Source organism: Hypanus sabinus, chromosome 14 (genome assembly GCF_030144855.1).
Source record: "Hypanus sabinus isolate sHypSab1 chromosome 14, sHypSab1.hap1, whole genome shotgun sequence".
Lineage (NCBI taxonomy): Eukaryota > Metazoa > Chordata > Chondrichthyes > Myliobatiformes > Dasyatidae > Hypanus > Hypanus sabinus.
In genome coordinates this window covers 44,263,889-44,282,064 of record NC_082719.1, presented here as the reverse complement: position 1 = coordinate 44,282,064, position 18,176 = coordinate 44,263,889, and the positions used below count along the sequence as shown (strand labels likewise).

Genomic DNA, 18,176 nt, shown 5'->3' with positions numbered 1-18,176 from the left:
GTCCTCTCAAAATAAATGCTAATATTGCATTTGTCTTCCTCACCATCAACTCCATCTGCAGATTAAGCTTTAGGGAATCCAGCATAAGGACTCCTTTGCATTTCTGATTTCTAAATTTTCTTCCCATTTAGAAAAGTGCTAATCACACACTTACTTCCACTGCATTCTATCTGACACTTCTTTGCCCAGTCTCCTGATCTGTCCAAGTCCTTCTGGAGATATCCTGCTTCCTCAACACTAGCTGCCCCTCCACCCATCTTAATATCAGGCACAACCTAGCCATAAAGCTTTCAATTCCGTCATCCAGATCATTGATGTATAACGTGAATAGAAGCGGTCCCAACACCAAGCCTTGTGGATCACCACTAGCAGACTACCAGAACTGGCCCCTTTTATTCCCACACCTTGCCTCCTAGACATTGAACCAATGTTCTATCCATGCTAGAATTTTTCCGGCAATGCCATGGGCTCTTGTTTAGCAGCCTCTTGTCAAAGGCCTTTTAAAAATTAAAGTACATAACATACACTGACTCGTGTCTATCCAGCCTGTTTTTCCTCAAAAAAATTCCAAAAGATTAATCAGGCAAGATTTCCCTGAAGGAAATCATGCTGACATTGATCTATTTTATCATGTCCCTCCAAGTATCCCAAAAACCTCATCTTTAATAATGGACTCCAACATCTTACCAATCACTGAAGTCAGGCTAGCAAGCTGATAATTTCCTTTCTTTTGCCTCTTTCCCTCTTGAAGGGAGTGCAGTAATATTTGGAATTTTCTTGTCCTCCAGAACCATTCCAGAATCTAGTGATTCTTGAAAGGCCACTACTAATGCCACTATTATTACCATTATAGTTGAGATGTCCTATTATGAAGGCTAATTTAAAATAATTTATAATCTGTCATTTTCCATTTCCTATTATTTCCTCAAGATGACCTTCAACTACTCACTTCCCTTTTACACAGCTACAGTTTGTCTGTTTTTATTGTATTTACCAATGTAATCTCCCTCTTCATAAATCTTTGCAGCAGACTGAAAAATGCGTACAACCTTTAAGTTTCTTAGTTTGCCACTGAGCTCCTGTCTCTGGAATAGAGTTTGGTTGAGATTTGTGAGATACAGCTCCTCCTGATGTTATGGCAGTTTGCACGTCAAAAACACAGCTGTGAACTGAGTTTCCCAAATTATTATGCCAAACTATTATTCTGCCTAGTTCCATCCACCTGCACCTGGACCTACATCCACCTCTTCCACTGGCAGCTCATTTCATACTCGTTACCCTGAATGAAGAAGTTCTCTCTCCTGTTCCCGTTAAACATTTCACCTTTTACTCTTAACCCATGACCTCCAGTTCCAGTCTCATCCAACCTCAGTGGCCTGCTTGCATGTGCACTATCTATATCCCTCATAATTTTATATACCCTTATCAAATATCCTCTCATTCTCCTTTACTGTATTCCAGCAAATAACTATTTAACCATTCACAATAACTCAATTTCTCAAGTTCCAGCAATATCATTGTATATTTTTTCTGTACTTCTTCAATCTTATTGATATTTGCCCTGCTGGTAGGTAACCAGAACAGCACATGGGGAGTATTTTACTCAATAAAATACTAAAAAGATATTTGCAATTTAGATTGTCTGATTAAACAATCTGGCAATGATGAATCGTACACAAATAAACTTATGTGTGAACAAATAGTTCATGATAACTTAGCATCATATGGTTCCAACCATGCACTTTATCTAGCTTCTTCAAAGCAAGCTACTTAAGTTTTCAAAATCACAGAAAATATATACTGGACTTTATGCATTCAGCATTCCTACCATTTCTTGGTTTTGAGATTGTCACCCACAGCGTTTTATTTAAACACTGACGTCCTTCTAATCTTTTACTTGTATCTAAAATGACTCTAGAGTGAGAGAACAAAATTCTAATAAAATAACAAATGCTAATTCCATTATTAATTTCCATAATCTTGCTTGCATAGTTATCATTTCAATAAGCTAGACTTCCTGTGAAATCTGAAGAACTCAAGCTTCGTTCACTCTGGTTTGGAAGTGTTTCAGTTTCTAATGAAGTGACTTTCCTCAACCTCTCCACTAGCTTGTCTTACTGGTTCACTGTTGAAATCACAGAATTAAGTTGGTCCTTCTATGCCCCAAGTAATTCCACCATTCCCTCTCAAATCAGTTGCCAAATTTGTATACTCAAATAAATTAATTGAATTGGAAAGTGAAAAAGTAAAATAAACAATTGCAAAACTGCTCTGATCACCCACACTCAAGACAATAAAATAGGATAATACTTATCAAAGCTGCTGACGTATAAGTATTCAAACTTCTCTGCTTTCACAGGGGAATATATCATCTAGTAATATCTACAAAACTAGCATATATTCAGGAGCAAGGAGAGAAAAACAAAATAATGTAAACTCTCAGCAAGTTTTTTTAGAAAACTCTTCAATGAACTAGGGAGATAATTATAGAATAGTTTTTTGGAAGTACATTATTGGTATTGATAAAAATGGAAAATACTGGACCAAACTATTTAGCTCACTGGATTTGAAGGACATCTATCCTGCCATTTACAAAACTGATTTGGATTCATGGGGATTGATTTTGTTATGGGTGCATTGTTATATCACAACTATATAAAGATCATTCTAATGTTCCAAAATTTACAATAAACAAGTGGGCTGACAACCAATAGGAAAACATGAAAGTTTTCCTAACTTGCCTTATGGTCAAACAGCAAGAATTCAGGTTTGACTGTTTACACAAGCAGTTCTGCACCAAACTGCCACTAGACTTAACATAACTTTAATTTTGCTGCAAGCTGAAGTGGCGATACTAAATAGACAATAGACAGTAGGGGCAGCAGTAGGCCATTCGGCCCTTCTAGCCAGCACCGCCATTCACTGTGATCATGGCTGATCATACACAATCAGTACCCCGTTCCTGCCCTCTCCCCATATCCCTTGACCCCGCTATCTGTAAGAGCTCTATCTAACTCTCTCTTGAATGCATCCAGAGACTTGGCCTCCACTGCCTTCTGGGGCAGAGCATTCCACATATCCACCACTCTCCGGGTAAAAAAGTTTTTCCGCATCTCTGTTCTAAATGGCCTACCCCTTATTCTTAAACTGTGGCCTCTAGTTCTGGACTCACCCATCAGCGGGAACATGCTTCCTGCCTCCAGCGTGTCCAATCCCTTAATAATTTTATATGTTTCAATCAGATCCCCTCTCATCCTTCTAAATTCCAGTGTATACAAGCCTAGTCGCTCCAATCTTTCAACATATGAGAGCACGCCATTCTGGGAATTAACCTTGTGAATCTACGGTGCATTCCCTCAATAGCAAGAATGTCCTTCCTCAAATTTGGAGACCAAAACTGCACACAATACTCCAGGTGGGATCTCACCAGGGCCTGTACAGCTGCAGAAGGACCTCTTTACTCCTATACTCAATTCCTCTTGTTATAAAGGCCAGCATGCCATTAGCTTTCTTCACTGCCTGCTGTACCTGCACGCTTGCTTTCATTGACTGATGTACAAGAACACCTAGATCTCGTTGTACTTCCCCTTTTCCTAACTTGACTCCATTTAGATAGTAATCTGCCTTCCTGTTCTTGTCACCAAAGTAGATAACCTCACATTTATCCACATTAAACTGCATCTGCCATACATTTGTCCACTCACCCAATCTGTCCAAGTCACTCTCCATTCTCATAACATCCTCCTGACATTTCACACTGCCACCCAGCTTTGTGTCATCAGCAAATTTGCTCATGTTACTTTTAATCCCTTCATCTAAATCATTAATGTATATTGTAAACAGCTGCAGTCCCAGCACTGAACATTGCAGTACCCCACTGGTCACAGCCTGCCATTCCGAAAGGGACCCGTTAATCACTACTCTTTGTTTCCTGTCAGCCAGCCAATTTTCAATCCATGTCAGTACTCTGCCCCAATACCATGTGCCCTAATTTTGCCCACTAATCTCCTATGTGGGACTATATCAAAAGCTTTCTGGAAGTCCAGGTACACTACATCCACTGGCTCTCCCTTGTCCATTTTCATAGTTGCATCCTCAAAAAACTCCAGAAGATTAGTCAAGCATGATTTTCCCTTCATAAATCCATGCTGACTCGGACTGATCCTTCTACTGCTATCCAAATGTGTCGTAATTTCCTCTTTTATAATTGACCCCAGCATCTTTCCCACCACTGATGTCAGGCTAACCGGTCTATAATTCCCTGTTTTCTCTCTCCCTCCTTTCTTGAAAAGTGGGACAACATTAGCCACCCTCCAATCAGCAGGAACTGTTCCTGAATCTATAGAACATTGCAAAATGATTACCAATGCGTCCACGATTTCTAGAGTCACCTCTTTAAGTACCCTGGGATGCAGACCATCAGGTCCCGGGGACTTATCAGCCTTCAGACTCAACAGTCTATCCAACACCGTTTCTTACCTAATATAAATTTCCTTCAGTTCATCCTTTTCCCTAGTTCCTTTGGCCACTATTACATCTGGGAGATTGTTTTTGTTTTCCATGGTGAAGACAGATCTAAAGTACCTGTTCAACTCGTCTGCCATTTCCTTGTTCCCCATAAAAAATTCACCTGTTTCTGTCTTCAATGGCCCAATTTTGGTCTTAGCTATTTTACGGTTATTAATACGGTTTATGTATACAACTCAAAAAAATCTAAAATCTGAGACTAAAATAGTTTCAGGGACAGTAAAACTGATCATCTGAGCTTTGTGGTGTACCAGACCAGCAGATTTTCTGAACAATTTTGATTTTGCTCACACTACCCAACATATTTTTACTTCACTTTTAAAAAAAAAATCAGGTAACATAATAAATTTTTCAGTGAACCCACTAAGTTTTAAAGGAGTGTGGGAAACACAGCACAGCGAGCTTCAGTTTATTGATCGAGATGCCACACGCAAGCACTCCAGATTCCAGCCCGAGTAACAAATACACTCACATTCCTGTCCCTAGCTGCATACCCACCCAACAAGGCCAACATCATAATTACTTCAATCTGCAGGAATGAAAACTTTGTATACTAATGAGTGTGCCAGATGTTGAATTAATCCAAATGATCAGCTAATAGATTTGCAGGGTTTCAATGTGCTTTCAAATATATGTTGTAAATAGTAGATGTGAAACATTTTAAAGTGTACAAATAGAAAGTTACCCTTTTGGTTAACTATTTAGATTTCCTAATGATGCAGAGAACCTGACAACCTCTGGAAACTTCCAACATTGATTAGCCTCTAACTGATCTCAGGTCAAGCTAAGCGGCCCCCTTTCTCACAGGTCTAAACCAATAAATTTTAAATTGAAGGCCAAGTTAGCAAAAAAAAAATCACACCAAGGGGAATTATGTCATTTATATGCAAAATTAATCCAAAAATTACAGAGTAGGATCCAAAACTATTTTTGTACTTTACAAAATACAAGCAGTATTTTTAAATTGTGCTTAAAATAGATCAAAAAAATAGTAGTAAAAAAATGGATGAAAAAATAACTGCAAGCTAACTTAAGTTTGAAAGCATCAGGTTATCCCTATAAATTCCAAAAACAATGAAATATTGCTGCCAATTTTGAGAAAGAAATCTATACCCCCCAAAAAAAATCTTAATCACAATAATTCAGAAAATCAGTTGGGTTCTTAAAAATCATAAGACTCCAAAATTACAATATTCAATTCTCTGAAGGCCAACATTAAAAACAGCCAGCTGCAAATTTAAAAATCAGATCAGTAATAATATAAAAGAAAATGTTAGATTTAAAAGCTAGATTATTTTAAGCCTACAAAAGTGTTCCAAGTGATAAAATAATTCTAATCCCAAACTTAAAAAGCTTACAATTTATAATTTGCCCACAGTCTCACTGAAAAAATAAGGCACTTTAAGAATACAAGAAATGCAAGATGCACAGTGACTAGTTGCATCATGGCCTGTTTTGCAAATACTAATGTCCAGGAACAGAAAAGCCAACAAAAAGTGGTAGATACAACCCAGTACTTCACAGGATAAGCCCTCCCCAACAGTGAGCACATCTACAAGGAGTGCTGCCACAAGAAAGCAGCACCCATCATCAAGAACCACCACTATCCAGGCCATCTACTCTTCTTGCTGCTGTCATCAGGAAGGAAGTGAAGGAGCACAAGGTCCCACATGTTATCCTTCAACCATCAGGCTTCTGAGCCAGCGTGGATAACTTCATTCACCTCATTACTGAATTGATTCTGTGAGCTACAGACTCACCGTCAAGGATTCTACAACTTATGTTCTCGATATTATTTATTTATTATTACTATTTTTGCACAGTTTGTCTTCTTTCACACATTGGCTGTTTGTGTGTAGTTTTTATTGATTCTATTGTATAATTTTTGTTCTACTCTGAATGCCTACAAAAAATGAATCTCAGGGTAATATAAAATGATATATAAATACTTTGATAATTGATTTACTTTGAACTTTAAACGAGGTTCCCCTAGCAGACAAGAAGAATCCCACAGGCTTCTACAGGTATATTAAAAGCAAAATACCAAGAGACAATTGTTTCACTTGAAGATCAGCATGGTCCTCTATGTATGGGGCCAAAAGAGATAGAGATCTTAATTGGTTTTGCATCTGTATTTACTCAGGAAGCAGACAAAATTGGGAGAACTGAGGCGTATCTGTATTATAGAAGAGGAGGTGCTTCCTGTCGATTCAAGTTAAGGTGGATAAGTTCCCAGGGCCTGACAAAATGTCACTCTGATCTGTGAGAGGATGGTGCAGAAATTGCATGGGGTCTGGCAGAGGTATTTAAAACGTCCCTAGCCACAAGGTGGTGGATGACTGAAAGATAGTTGATGTTTTTTTTTCGTTGTTCAACAAAGACTCTAAGGATAAGATAGGAAATTATAGGTTGACAAGCCTGACATCAGCAGTGGGTAAATTATTGGAAGGTACATAAGTCTATGGACAGAGAAGGTCTGATTAGGGATAGTCAACACAGTTTTGTGTGTGGTAGGTCATGTCTAGCTAACCTTAAGAGTTTTTTGAGATTACCAGGAAAATTGATGAAGGAAAGGCAATGGATATTGTCTACATGGGTGTTTAGCAAGGCCTTTGACAAGGTTCTGCATGAGAGGCTGGTCCAGAAGGTTCAATTGCTTGGCATTCAACCTGGAGGGAGACTGGCAGTAAGTAGATAGTTGCCACTCTGAATGAAGGCCTGTAAGTAGTGGTATGCTAGGTCCATTGCTGTTTGTCATTTGTATTAATAATTTGGATGATTATGCTAAATTTACTTATTAGCATAAATAAATGACTATGCACTATGCTAAACTGCATCAGCAAGTGAAAAAGAATCTAGTGCTTTCCTAGCATATATGACGAATAAACTCTTCTCGGCTTCCAGCCGGGAACAGGTGTCAATTTTAACCAACATTTTGATGATAAACTCTGCCATCTTCCTCAGAGATGATGCCTGGGTATGTCTAGTCCAGTGGTCCATCCCTCCTGATTGGTTAGTCCTCACAGGGAATCCTGTAAATGCTTATGTGGGTCAAAGATGACCTGGACACCCGGGGCCACCTACAGGGTACCCTGTGAATGCGGAGCAGTGTATATCGGCCAGATAGGGATGGGACTCACAGTAGAAACAAGCATCAAGGAACACAGGAGTGGTATACTTTCGAGTTACCTGGAGAAATTGGCAATAGCAGAACATTGACCATAGGATTGGCTTTAACAGCACAAAAATATTGTGCCACGTCACTGGCTTTTGGGACAGCCTGGTAAAGAAAGCCACTGAAATAAAATTACAGAAAAAGAATTTTAACAAATATCAAGGTCTTGCTCTGAGTACAAGCTGGAATTCAATGGTAAACAAGGTAGGACAGCAGATCCTGATTGGATGAGGACTAACCAATCAGAAGAGGTGGACAACGAAGGTATAAATACCACTGGACTAGACATGTCCAGGCATCATCCCTGATGAAGATGGCAGAGTAATTCATCGAAATGTTGGTTAAAATCGATAACTGTACCCTGCTGGAAGCCCGAGAAGAGATTATTCACCTACATCAGCAAATTTGCCGATGACACCAAGACTGAGGGGGTGAGGTAATGGATCTCAAAACTTGGGAGTGGGATTTGGACCCACTGAAAAATGGCAGATGGAATTTAATGCAGGCATGTATCAGATTTTGCACTTTGGGAGGACAAATCAAGGTATGATTACATTATGCCTGGTAGGGCTCTGAGGAGTGTGGTAAAACAAAGGGATCTGGGGATACAGGCCTAATTCCTTGAAAGTGGTATCACAGGTAGATATGGTCAAAGAGACAGCTTTTGGCACATTAGCATTCATAAATCATGTACAGGAGTTAGAATATCAAGTTTAAGTTGTATACATTGGTGGGGCCAAACGTGGGGTATTGCATGTGGTTTTAGTCATCTACCAACAGGACAGATATCAAGATTGGAAGAGTTCAGAGAAAATTTACAAAAATTTTGCCAGGACTTGAGGACCTAAGTTAAAGTTGAATTGGTTAGGACTTTATTCCCTGAGCATGGGAGAATGAGGGCAGATTTGACAGAGGTACAACCAAATTGAGGGATATAGATAGGGTAATTAAAAACAGACTTTTCCCACTGATATTGGGTGAAACTAGAACTAGTCATAGCTTAAGGGTGAAAGGTGAAATACTTAAGGGATAACTGAGGAGGAATTTCTTTACTCAAAGGGTGGTGCGAGTCTGGAACAAGCTGCCAGCAGAAGTGGTGGATGTGAATTCAAGTGAAGCGTTTACACCATAAGATATAGGAGCAGAATTAGGCCATTTGGCCTATCGAGTCTGCTCCACCATTCAATCATGGGCTGCTCCAATTCTTCCAGTCATCCCCACTCCCCTGCTTTCACCCCATACCCTCTGATGCCCTGGCTAATCAAGAACCTATCTATCTGCCTTAAACACACCCAATGCCTTAGCCCCCACAGCCACTCATAGCAACAAATTCCATAGATTTACCGCTTTCTGACTAAAGTAATTTCTCCGCATCTCAGTTCTAAATGGACGTCCCTCAATCCTGAAGTCGTGCCCTCTTGTCCTAGGATCCCCTACCATGAGAAATAACTTTGCCATATCCAATCTGTTCAGGTAATTATTCAGAATGTTTCTATGAGATCCCTCCCTCATTCTCCTGAACTCCAGGGAATACAGCCCACGAGCTGCCAGACATTCCTCATACAGTAACCCTTTCATTCCTCTCAGCCCCAATCTCCTGCCTTCTCCACGTATCCATTCATATCCCAAATAATCAAGAATATATCTACCTCTGCCTTAAATATACCCAATGATTTGGCCTCCACAGCCACCTGTGGCAATGAATTCCTGAGAGTCACCCCTCTCTGGTTAAAGAAATTCCTCCTCACCACCATTCTAAATGGACTTACCTCTATTCTGAGGCTATTCCATCTGGTCTTAAACTCCCCCCACCATAGGAAACATCCTCTCCAAATCCACTCTAATCAGCCTTTCAACATTTGTCAGGTTTCAATCAGATCCCCTCCCAATCTTCTGAATTCCAGTGAATACAGCCCAGTCATCAAAAGCTTCTCATATAAGCCTTTCAGACCCAGAATCATTTTCACAAACCTCCTTTGAACCCTCTCCAATGTCAGCACATCCTTTCTTGGATAAGGGGCCCAAAACTGCTCACAATACTCCGTGAGCCCTCACCAGTGTCTTATAAGTCCTTAACATTACATCCTTGCTTTTATATTCTAACCTTTTCTAAATGAATGGTAACATGTATTTGCCTTCCTCACCACTGACTCAGCCTTCAAATTAACCTTTAAGGAATCCTGCACAAGGACTCTCAAGTCCCTTTGCACATCAGAATTTTGAATTTTCTTTCCATTTATAAAATAGCCTACACTTTTATTTCCTCTACCAGAGTGCATGACCATAAACTTCCCAACACTGTATTCCATCTGCTACTTCTTTTCCAATTCTCCTCTCTGCAAGTCTCTTTCCAAGTTTCTCTTCAGCCTCTCTGCTTCCTCAATACTGCCTGCCCCTGCATGCAACTTTGTATTGTCCATAAACTTGGCCACAAAAGCATCTATTCCATCAACCACAAAATGTAAAAAGAAGTGGTTTGAATACATACCCCTGTAGAACACTAGTCGCCAACAGTCAACCAAAAAACGCTCCCTTTATTCCAACTCTTTTCCTCTTGCCAATGCTCTATCCATGCTTGTATCTTTCCTGTAAATACCTTGGCCTCTTATCGTGTTAAGCAGTCTCATGTTTGGCACCTTGTCAAAGGCCTTCTGAAAATCCAAGTAAACAACATCCACCAATTCTCACATATTTGTCCTGCTTGTTATTTCTTCAAAGAATTCCAACAGATTTGTCAGGCAATATTTTCCTCTTAAGGAAGCCATGCTGCCTTTGGCCTATTTTATCATGAGCTTCCAAGTGCCTTAAAACCACGTTCTTAACAATCGACTTAAACATCAATCCAGCCATTGAGGTCAGACCAACTGGCCTCTAATTTTCTTTTTTCTGCATCTCTCCCTTCCTGAAGAGCAGAGTAACATTTGTAATTGTCCAGTTCACTGGAACAAAGGCAGGATCTAGTGATTCTTGAAAGATCTACTAACGCCTCTAAGATCTCTTCATCTACTTCTGTCAGAATGCTGGGGGTAGTCCATCTGGTCCAGGTGACTCATCTACTTTCCTTTTCAGCTTCCCAAGGACCCTGTCCCTAGTAATAGCAACTGCACTCACTTCTGCCCCCAAAACACTCTCGAACTTCCAGCTTACTGCTAGTACCTTCCACAGAGAAGACTGATGAAAAGTACAATTTCAGTTCATCCACCATTTCTTTGTCCCCCATTACTACCTCTCCAGCATCATTTTCCAGTGGTCCAATGTCTACTCTCGTCTCTCTTTACTCTATATATCAGAAGAAACTGTATGTATCCTCTTTAACATTATTGACAAGCTTACCTTCATATTCCCTCGTTTCCTTCTTTATGACGTCTTTAGTTTGTTTTTTTAAAAGCTTCCCAATCCTCTAACTTCCCACTAATTATATGCCCTCCCTTTGGCTTTTGTGGTGACTTTGACTTCTTGTCAGCCATGGTTGCATCATTCTGTCTTTAGAAAATGCCTTCTTCTTTCGGATGTATCTATTCTGTGCCTTCCAAATTGCTCCCAGAAATTCCACTCATTGCTGCTCTGTTATCCCTGCTAGTGTTTTATTCCAATCAATTTCGGCCAGGTCCTCCCTCATGCTTCTGTAATACCCTTTACTCCACTGTAATACAGATACATCTGACTTTAACTTCTCATTCTCAAATTGCAGGGTGAATATTATATTACGATCGCTGCCTTGTAAGGGTTCCTTTATCTTAAACTCTATAATCAATTCTGGTTCGTTGCACAACTCACAATCCAGAATAGCTGATCTTCTCATGGACTCAACCACGAGCTACTCAAAAAAGCCATTTCATAGGCATTCTACAAACTCCCTCTCTTGGGATCCAGCCTGATTTTCCAAATCTACCTGCATATTGAAATCCCCCATGACTTTCATAACATTGCTCTTTTGATATGTGTTTTGTATCTCCCATTGTAATTCATAAACCACATATTTGTTAGTTTGGAGATCTGTATACAACTCTCATCAGCGACTTTCTACCTTTGCAGTTTCTTAGCTCAATCAATGACGATTCTGCACCTTATAATCCTATGACACCTTTTTCTCATAAGCTGATTTTTTTTTTAACCAGAGCCACCCCAACCCCTCTGCCTACCTGCCTGTCCTTTCAATACAATGTGTATCCTTGGATGTTCAGCTATAATTTTCTTTCAGCCATGGGATACCCACAACATCATACATGTTGATCTGTGCTTCAAGTTCATCTACCTTATTTCGTATACTGTGTGCACTCAAGTATAACACCTTCCATCCCGCTTCATCATCCTTTTCAATTTTGTCCCCCTTTTACATTGCAGCTGATTCTGCTGACTGCAATTTTGTCCTTTCATCAGTCTGTCTTTTCCAGAAGTCTCACTACACATTGCCTGCTTGTAAACTAACTGACTCATCCTCAGCTGTCACTCTGGTTCTCAACTCTCTGCCAAATTAATTTCAATCTAGTTTGCCGTCTGCAAGAAGCTTGTCTATTCTGTGACCACATGGTTATCTTTGAGATGTTCTGGTCTCCTCCCTTACCCCAAAGACCTACTAATATGTAATTAATTATTATTATTTGCACTTAATGTAGGTGGCTGCCATACAAATCAGGATGGAATTAATGTGCATAACAAGGGAGAACAAGCTCCAGGGAAATATGGTGGCATGGAACTGGCAGGAGTGCTCCAAGATGGACCTTATAGCCCCCCGATACAGTAAAAAATCCATCATCCTTGTCTGGTCTCATCTACATTTGTCTTCAGAACCACGAATGTCATAGACTTTAACTGTCTCCTTAATTTACAGGCAATTAGGGTTGGAAAATACTTGCTGACATTGTCAGAATACACACATACTATGAACTTTTTAAGAAAACCTTGAGAGAAAAGGATATAATCTTAAATTCATTCCTGTATCACAAAGATACATCAGTGCCTGTCAAAGATGAGACAACTTCAGATTTCTGATGTAGGATTATAAAATTATGATTTGCTTAGATAGGGTAGACATCCAGAATTTCTTCTCCCTCCCCTACCACCCCAGCCAGGTAGAGAAGTTAAATATTAGAGGGCAAACCTTAAGGCGAGAGGGGTAAATTTAAAGAGATTTGCAGAGCAATTTGTTTTTGTTTACACACAGAGAGAGGTAGGTGACTGGAATGTGTGCCAGTTTGATAGTAGAAGTAAATAGTGGTTCAAGAGACTTTAGAAAGCACCTAAATATGGTGGGATATGGATCATGTACAAGCAGAGGGATTAGCTTAATTTGGCATCATGCTGGGTGCAGGTATCGTGGGCCAAAGGGCCTATGCCTATGCTGTAGTCTTCTGTGTTCTAAATCAGGCTTGTTGTATGCATGTCAACTCCAACAGGGTGTGCAGCCCATTACTTCCTACATCATGAATGACAGCAATGCTTAACCAGCAGGCAAGCTCAACACCTTCTGTGCTTGCTTTGAAAGGGAGAATAAAACCACACTTATGAGGACCCCTGCAACATCTGATGACCCTCTGATCTTTGTCTCGGAGGCCGACATCATGCTGTCTTTCAAGAGGGTGAATCCTTGCAAGGCAGCAGGGCCTGATGGAATACCTGGTAAGGCTCTGAAAACCTGTGTCAACCAACTGCCGTGGGTATTCAAATACACCTTCAACTTCTTATTGCTATGATTAGAAGTTCCCATCTACTTCAAAAGGGCAATAATTAGAGCAGAATGTGTTGTCTTAACAACTATTGTCCAGTAGCACTCACATCTACAGTGATGAAATATTTTGAGATTGGTCATGGCTAGAATCAATACTTGTCTCAGGAAAGACCTGCATCCACTGCAACTTGTCTATCACAATAGGTCTACAGCAGAAGCTCTCCATGTGGCCTTGGATTCCTTGAACAATGCCAATACCTATGTCAGGATGCTGTTTATTGTACAGTTCAGCATTTAACACCATCATTCTTGCAGTTCTGATCAGAAAGCTACAGAACCTGGACCTCTGTAACTCCCCCTGCAACTGGATTCTCAACTTCCTAACTGGAAGGCCACAATCTATGCAGATTGGAAATAGCATCTCCACCTTGCTGACAAGCAACACTGGCGGATCACAGAGATGTGTGCTTAGCCCTTTGTTTTACTCTCTTTACATCCTTGACTGCGTGGCTAGGCATAGCTCAAAACCATCTATAAATTTGCTAATGATACAACCATTGTTGGCAGAATTTCAGATAGTGACGAAAAGGAGTACAGAAGCGAGATATACCAGTTGGTTGAGTGGTGTCACACCAACAAACCTACACTCAACGTCAGCAAGTCTAAAGAACTGATTGTGGACTTCAGAAAGGGGAAGACGAGGGACCATAAACCAATCCTCATAGAGCGATCAGAAATGGACAGAGCCAGCAATTTCAAGTTCCTGGGTGTCAATATGTCAATATCTCTAAGGACCTAAACTAGATGCAACATATTGATGCAACTAAAAAGGCAAGACAGCGGCTATACTTTATTCAGAGTTTGGCATGGCTCGTCAACTACAACGCTTGAAAACTTCTACAAACGTACCATGGAAAGCATTCTGACTGGTTGCATCAGATCTGGTGCGGGGGTGGGGGCTGGCGTGCTACTGAACAACATCAAGGTAAGTTGCAGAAACTTATAAGATTAGTCAGCTTCATCACGGGTACTAACTAGCCTCCATACTATCCAAGACATCTTCAAGGAGTGATGCCTTAGGAAGGCACCATTCATCATAAAGGGTCCCTACTACCTACAACACGCCCTCTTTTCATTGTTATCATTGGGAAAGAGGTACAGAAGCCTGAAGGCATGCACTCAGCAAATCAGGAATAGCTTCTTCCCCTCTACCATCCAATTTCAACCCATCCGATTGAACCCATGAACACTATTTTTTAATTTGATTTTTTTGCACTACTTATTTTAACTTTTTCACACACACACACACACACACACACACACTAATTCAGTATTCTTTTCTATATTTATCATGTACTACTTCTGTAAAGTTAACAAATTTCATGACATATGCCAGTGATATTAAACCTGATTCTGATGTCTAGAATGAGATGGAATTTAAAGGGCTTGATGTGAAAGTAATGCAAGAAATGTAATCAATATCATTTTTTAAAAAATAAGTAGAATTAAATTTGGATATGAGATTCAAGTTCATCCTCAAAATGAATTACATATTCTAAATACTGAACAGAACTACAGCAGATCAATATCCAAGATCTTAGTACTTTTTCTCAAAATGAAATACAACTACTATACAATTGTCTCAAAGAATATTTTGCCTCCACTGTTGGTTTCTAAAATTTAAATTACTTCATAACAATGGGCAGACCTTATCAAAGCTGAACATTACTTCTACAATGACAAGAGATGTGAAATTTAACTATGCAACATATCTCACACTTAACTGTTATTCAGAGTCGAAGTTGGAAGAGCAAGGCCTCTTTATTGCAGGTCGAAATACAATTACCAAACGTACTGCAGAGGTGACATCTTAAACAAGAAACTGAGTTAATCAGAATTAGGTTTATTATCACTGACTTACCTCATGAAATTTGCTGTTTTGTAACAGTAGTAAAGTTTAATACATAAAATATACTATAAATTCTAAGAAATATATAAAAGATTAAATAAGTAGTACAAGAAAAGAGCAAAAAATAGTGAGGTAGCATTCATGGGTTCATTGTCTGTTCAGAAATCTGATGGTGGAGAAGCCGCTCCTGAAACATTGAATGCATGTCTTCAGGCTCCTGGTTGATGGAGGACCTTAATGATGATGCCACCTTTTCGAGGAAAGCCTTTTGAAGATGTCCTTAACAACAATGAGGCTATTGCTGAGTTTACAATCCTCTGCAGCTTTTGCCAATCCTATGCAATAACCCCTCCATATCAGATGCTGATGCAACCAGTTAGAACACCCTCCACTGTACGTCTGTAGAAATCTGCTAGTCTTTAGTAACATACCAAATCTCCAAACTCCTAATGAAATGTAGCCACTGGCATGCCAATTTTCTTCATAATTGCATCAATATGTTGGGCCCATCTTCAGATGTTGACCCTCAAGAACTTGAAATTGCTTACACTACAGACCACTTGATGAGAACTGATGAGTATTCCTTCGACTTCCCCTTCCTGAACTCCACAATCAATTCCTTGGTCTTACTGACATTGAGGGCAAGATTGTTTTTGCAACACTACTAAACCAGCTGATCTATCTCACTCCTGAATGCCATCTGAGATTTTGCCGACAACGGTTGTGTCATTGGCAAATTTACAGATGGCATTTGTGCTGTGCCTAACCATGCAATCATATATGTAGAGAGAAGAATGTGGGCTAAGCACACTGCTTTTGATTAACAGCAAGGAAGAAATGTTATTTCCTATTCATACTAACTGTGGTCTCCTAATGTGGTCCTGTCTGGTTGTTCCAGTTCAGACAGGCATAAAATGTCTCTACCTAAAACATTAACTGTTACCCTCTCCTTTAATGCTGCCTGATCTATTTCCAGCTTGTTCAGTTTCATTTCAAATATCTATAGTATTTTTAGTTTTGAAAGATACAATAATACTATTCATAAAAGATAACATACTTGTAATGTACTGGTCAATATCCCCAAAACCTATTGGGCACTTAATATTCATTTCATTTGTTGTTTGAGGAACTGAACAAAACTGTTATCATATTTCAAAACCTGGCTGAGCCACTGCAAAACAGCTTGGGATATATTCACTGTTAACAAGCTCAAAATTAATTTTGTGAAATCTTTCATTTAAAGACCCTGGGCTACATAATTGCGGTGACACACAAAGTAGTGATGCAAGCAAGGTATCAACCACTGAACTATAAAGGATTCAATACGTCATACAGTGCGTTAGTTCCCCAAAATGATTAGCTAGTTTATAATAAATAAGAACGTTGTTAAAACTTTGATAATCATTAAGATTCTACAATATGCATAAAGTATTGAAACCAACTTACAAGTAAAATCCGTCATAACTATCATAAACTTTACTCAAGTTTTGTTTAATCGTGTATTAGAAATGCATTACCGTGCATTTTAACTGAAGTTACCTATGAGGAAGTAAAAGTAATCGAAAGAATGCTACATTAGCAAAATAACCAAATATCATTAGTGTTAGTTAACCCAATTGTTACTCAAGCAGATGATTATATTGATACACTTCCCTTTGTTTCGAACGGTATAGACGACTATCAGCAAAAGATACAAATAAAATCACACATCCTAATTTCACCTATGATCAGTGGCACTAAATGTATAGACCACACATTTTAATGGGGAGTGGTCACCATAGGTTAGTGCCTCTCACTATGGTACAAGAATCCTACACACCTACAACCCCTAGCTACAACCTGAGTGTTCAAGGCATCACCCGGCCGATCTTGCAAAATCCGGAATTTCACCGGCTTTACCGCGATTCATTTCGACCGGACCCTCCCCAGGATGCCGTTAAACAGCAGATGTGACGTTTCAGAAGCATTTAAAAGGACCTGTGCTGAGCCGCGCAACCGCACCCTGAGCTTTCCCGAAACGCCGCCGGCGCCTGTCCGTCACCCCGGTCCCGTGTCCGTCACCATGAACCCACTCTCCCCACCCGCTTCCCGTCAGCAGCCGGCCAACGAAGCCAAGGCGAAACCGGATTAGGGCAGAGAGCATCGTGCAAATCTCACCTCTTCGCTCTTCAAGACCTCCTTGAACTCTCTTTTAATTCGCTGCACTGCAATATTGGCCATTTCGCGACACGCTGCTCGGCCTTGGCTCAGCCTTCCTTACAACATCAGACTATCAGCACGGCCAAAATGGCGGCGCTTCCGCGCAGGCGCACTGCAGCTCTATGTCGGTCCGCAAGAAGCGCGGTTCAGAGACTGACTGCAAAATGTTGTAGCAGTGCTTTCCTGTTGTAATCTTCATTCAGTAGATTTAGGCCGCCAGTGATACTGTCCAGTGGATACCTGGACAGGGCCAGGCCTCCACCCCTCACCCGCACCCGTGTCAAATGACATCTGGTATAAGGCTACCTGTCATAATACTCATCCACTTCCTCCCCGACTTGTTGATGTAGATCATATACAAGCTTATTGCAGCACAGTGAGGTTAAGATGTTACGTAGTGTAGGCCATATGCATCTGATGGCAGCCATTACTTTCGTTGATTCTTGTCTCGAATATTCATCGAAAAGAATTCAGTTTGTTAATCGCCAGAATCTGTTCAATTATCAATCTTCTTTGCTATTCTAAATTGATTGTCCTAGTAGGAAAACATATTTTGCTGCAAAATACGTCTTGCAGCATTTTGCTATTGACAGCAAAATGTTAAACTTTTATTACATTCTAGCATTAATCATTTTACAACCATTTGAAGTACTATACTTCTGTGAATTCGAGATTTAACTTAACTTTACCCAAACTTC

At 40.0% G+C, this 18,176-nt stretch overlaps 1 protein-coding gene across 6 annotated transcripts in view; it reads right to left on the bottom strand.

Moving 5' to 3' along the window:
- The window catches only part of ube2kb (ubiquitin-conjugating enzyme E2Kb (UBC1 homolog, yeast)), a 105,082-nt gene that overhangs the window by 73,223 nt on the left and 13,683 nt on the right, over positions 1 to 18,176 (bottom strand). The window contains exons 1-2 of one of the 6 annotated variants that reach the window (XM_059989064.1): positions 17,437 to 17,591; positions 15,155 to 15,239 (exon numbers count right to left, since the gene is read on the bottom strand). The exons of 2 other annotated variants lie outside the window; for them this stretch is intronic. Coding sequence is in view for 1 of the 4 variants with exons in the window: in XM_059989061.1 (XP_059845044.1) it covers positions 17,437 to 17,499 (63 nt within the window). In the remaining 3 variants the exon portion in view is untranslated. Of the gene's footprint in view, positions 1 to 15,154; positions 15,240 to 17,436; positions 17,603 to 18,176 lie in introns of those variants that run through there. 3 more of the 6 variants (XM_059989061.1, XM_059989065.1, XM_059989063.1) reach the window with 3 other exon arrangements.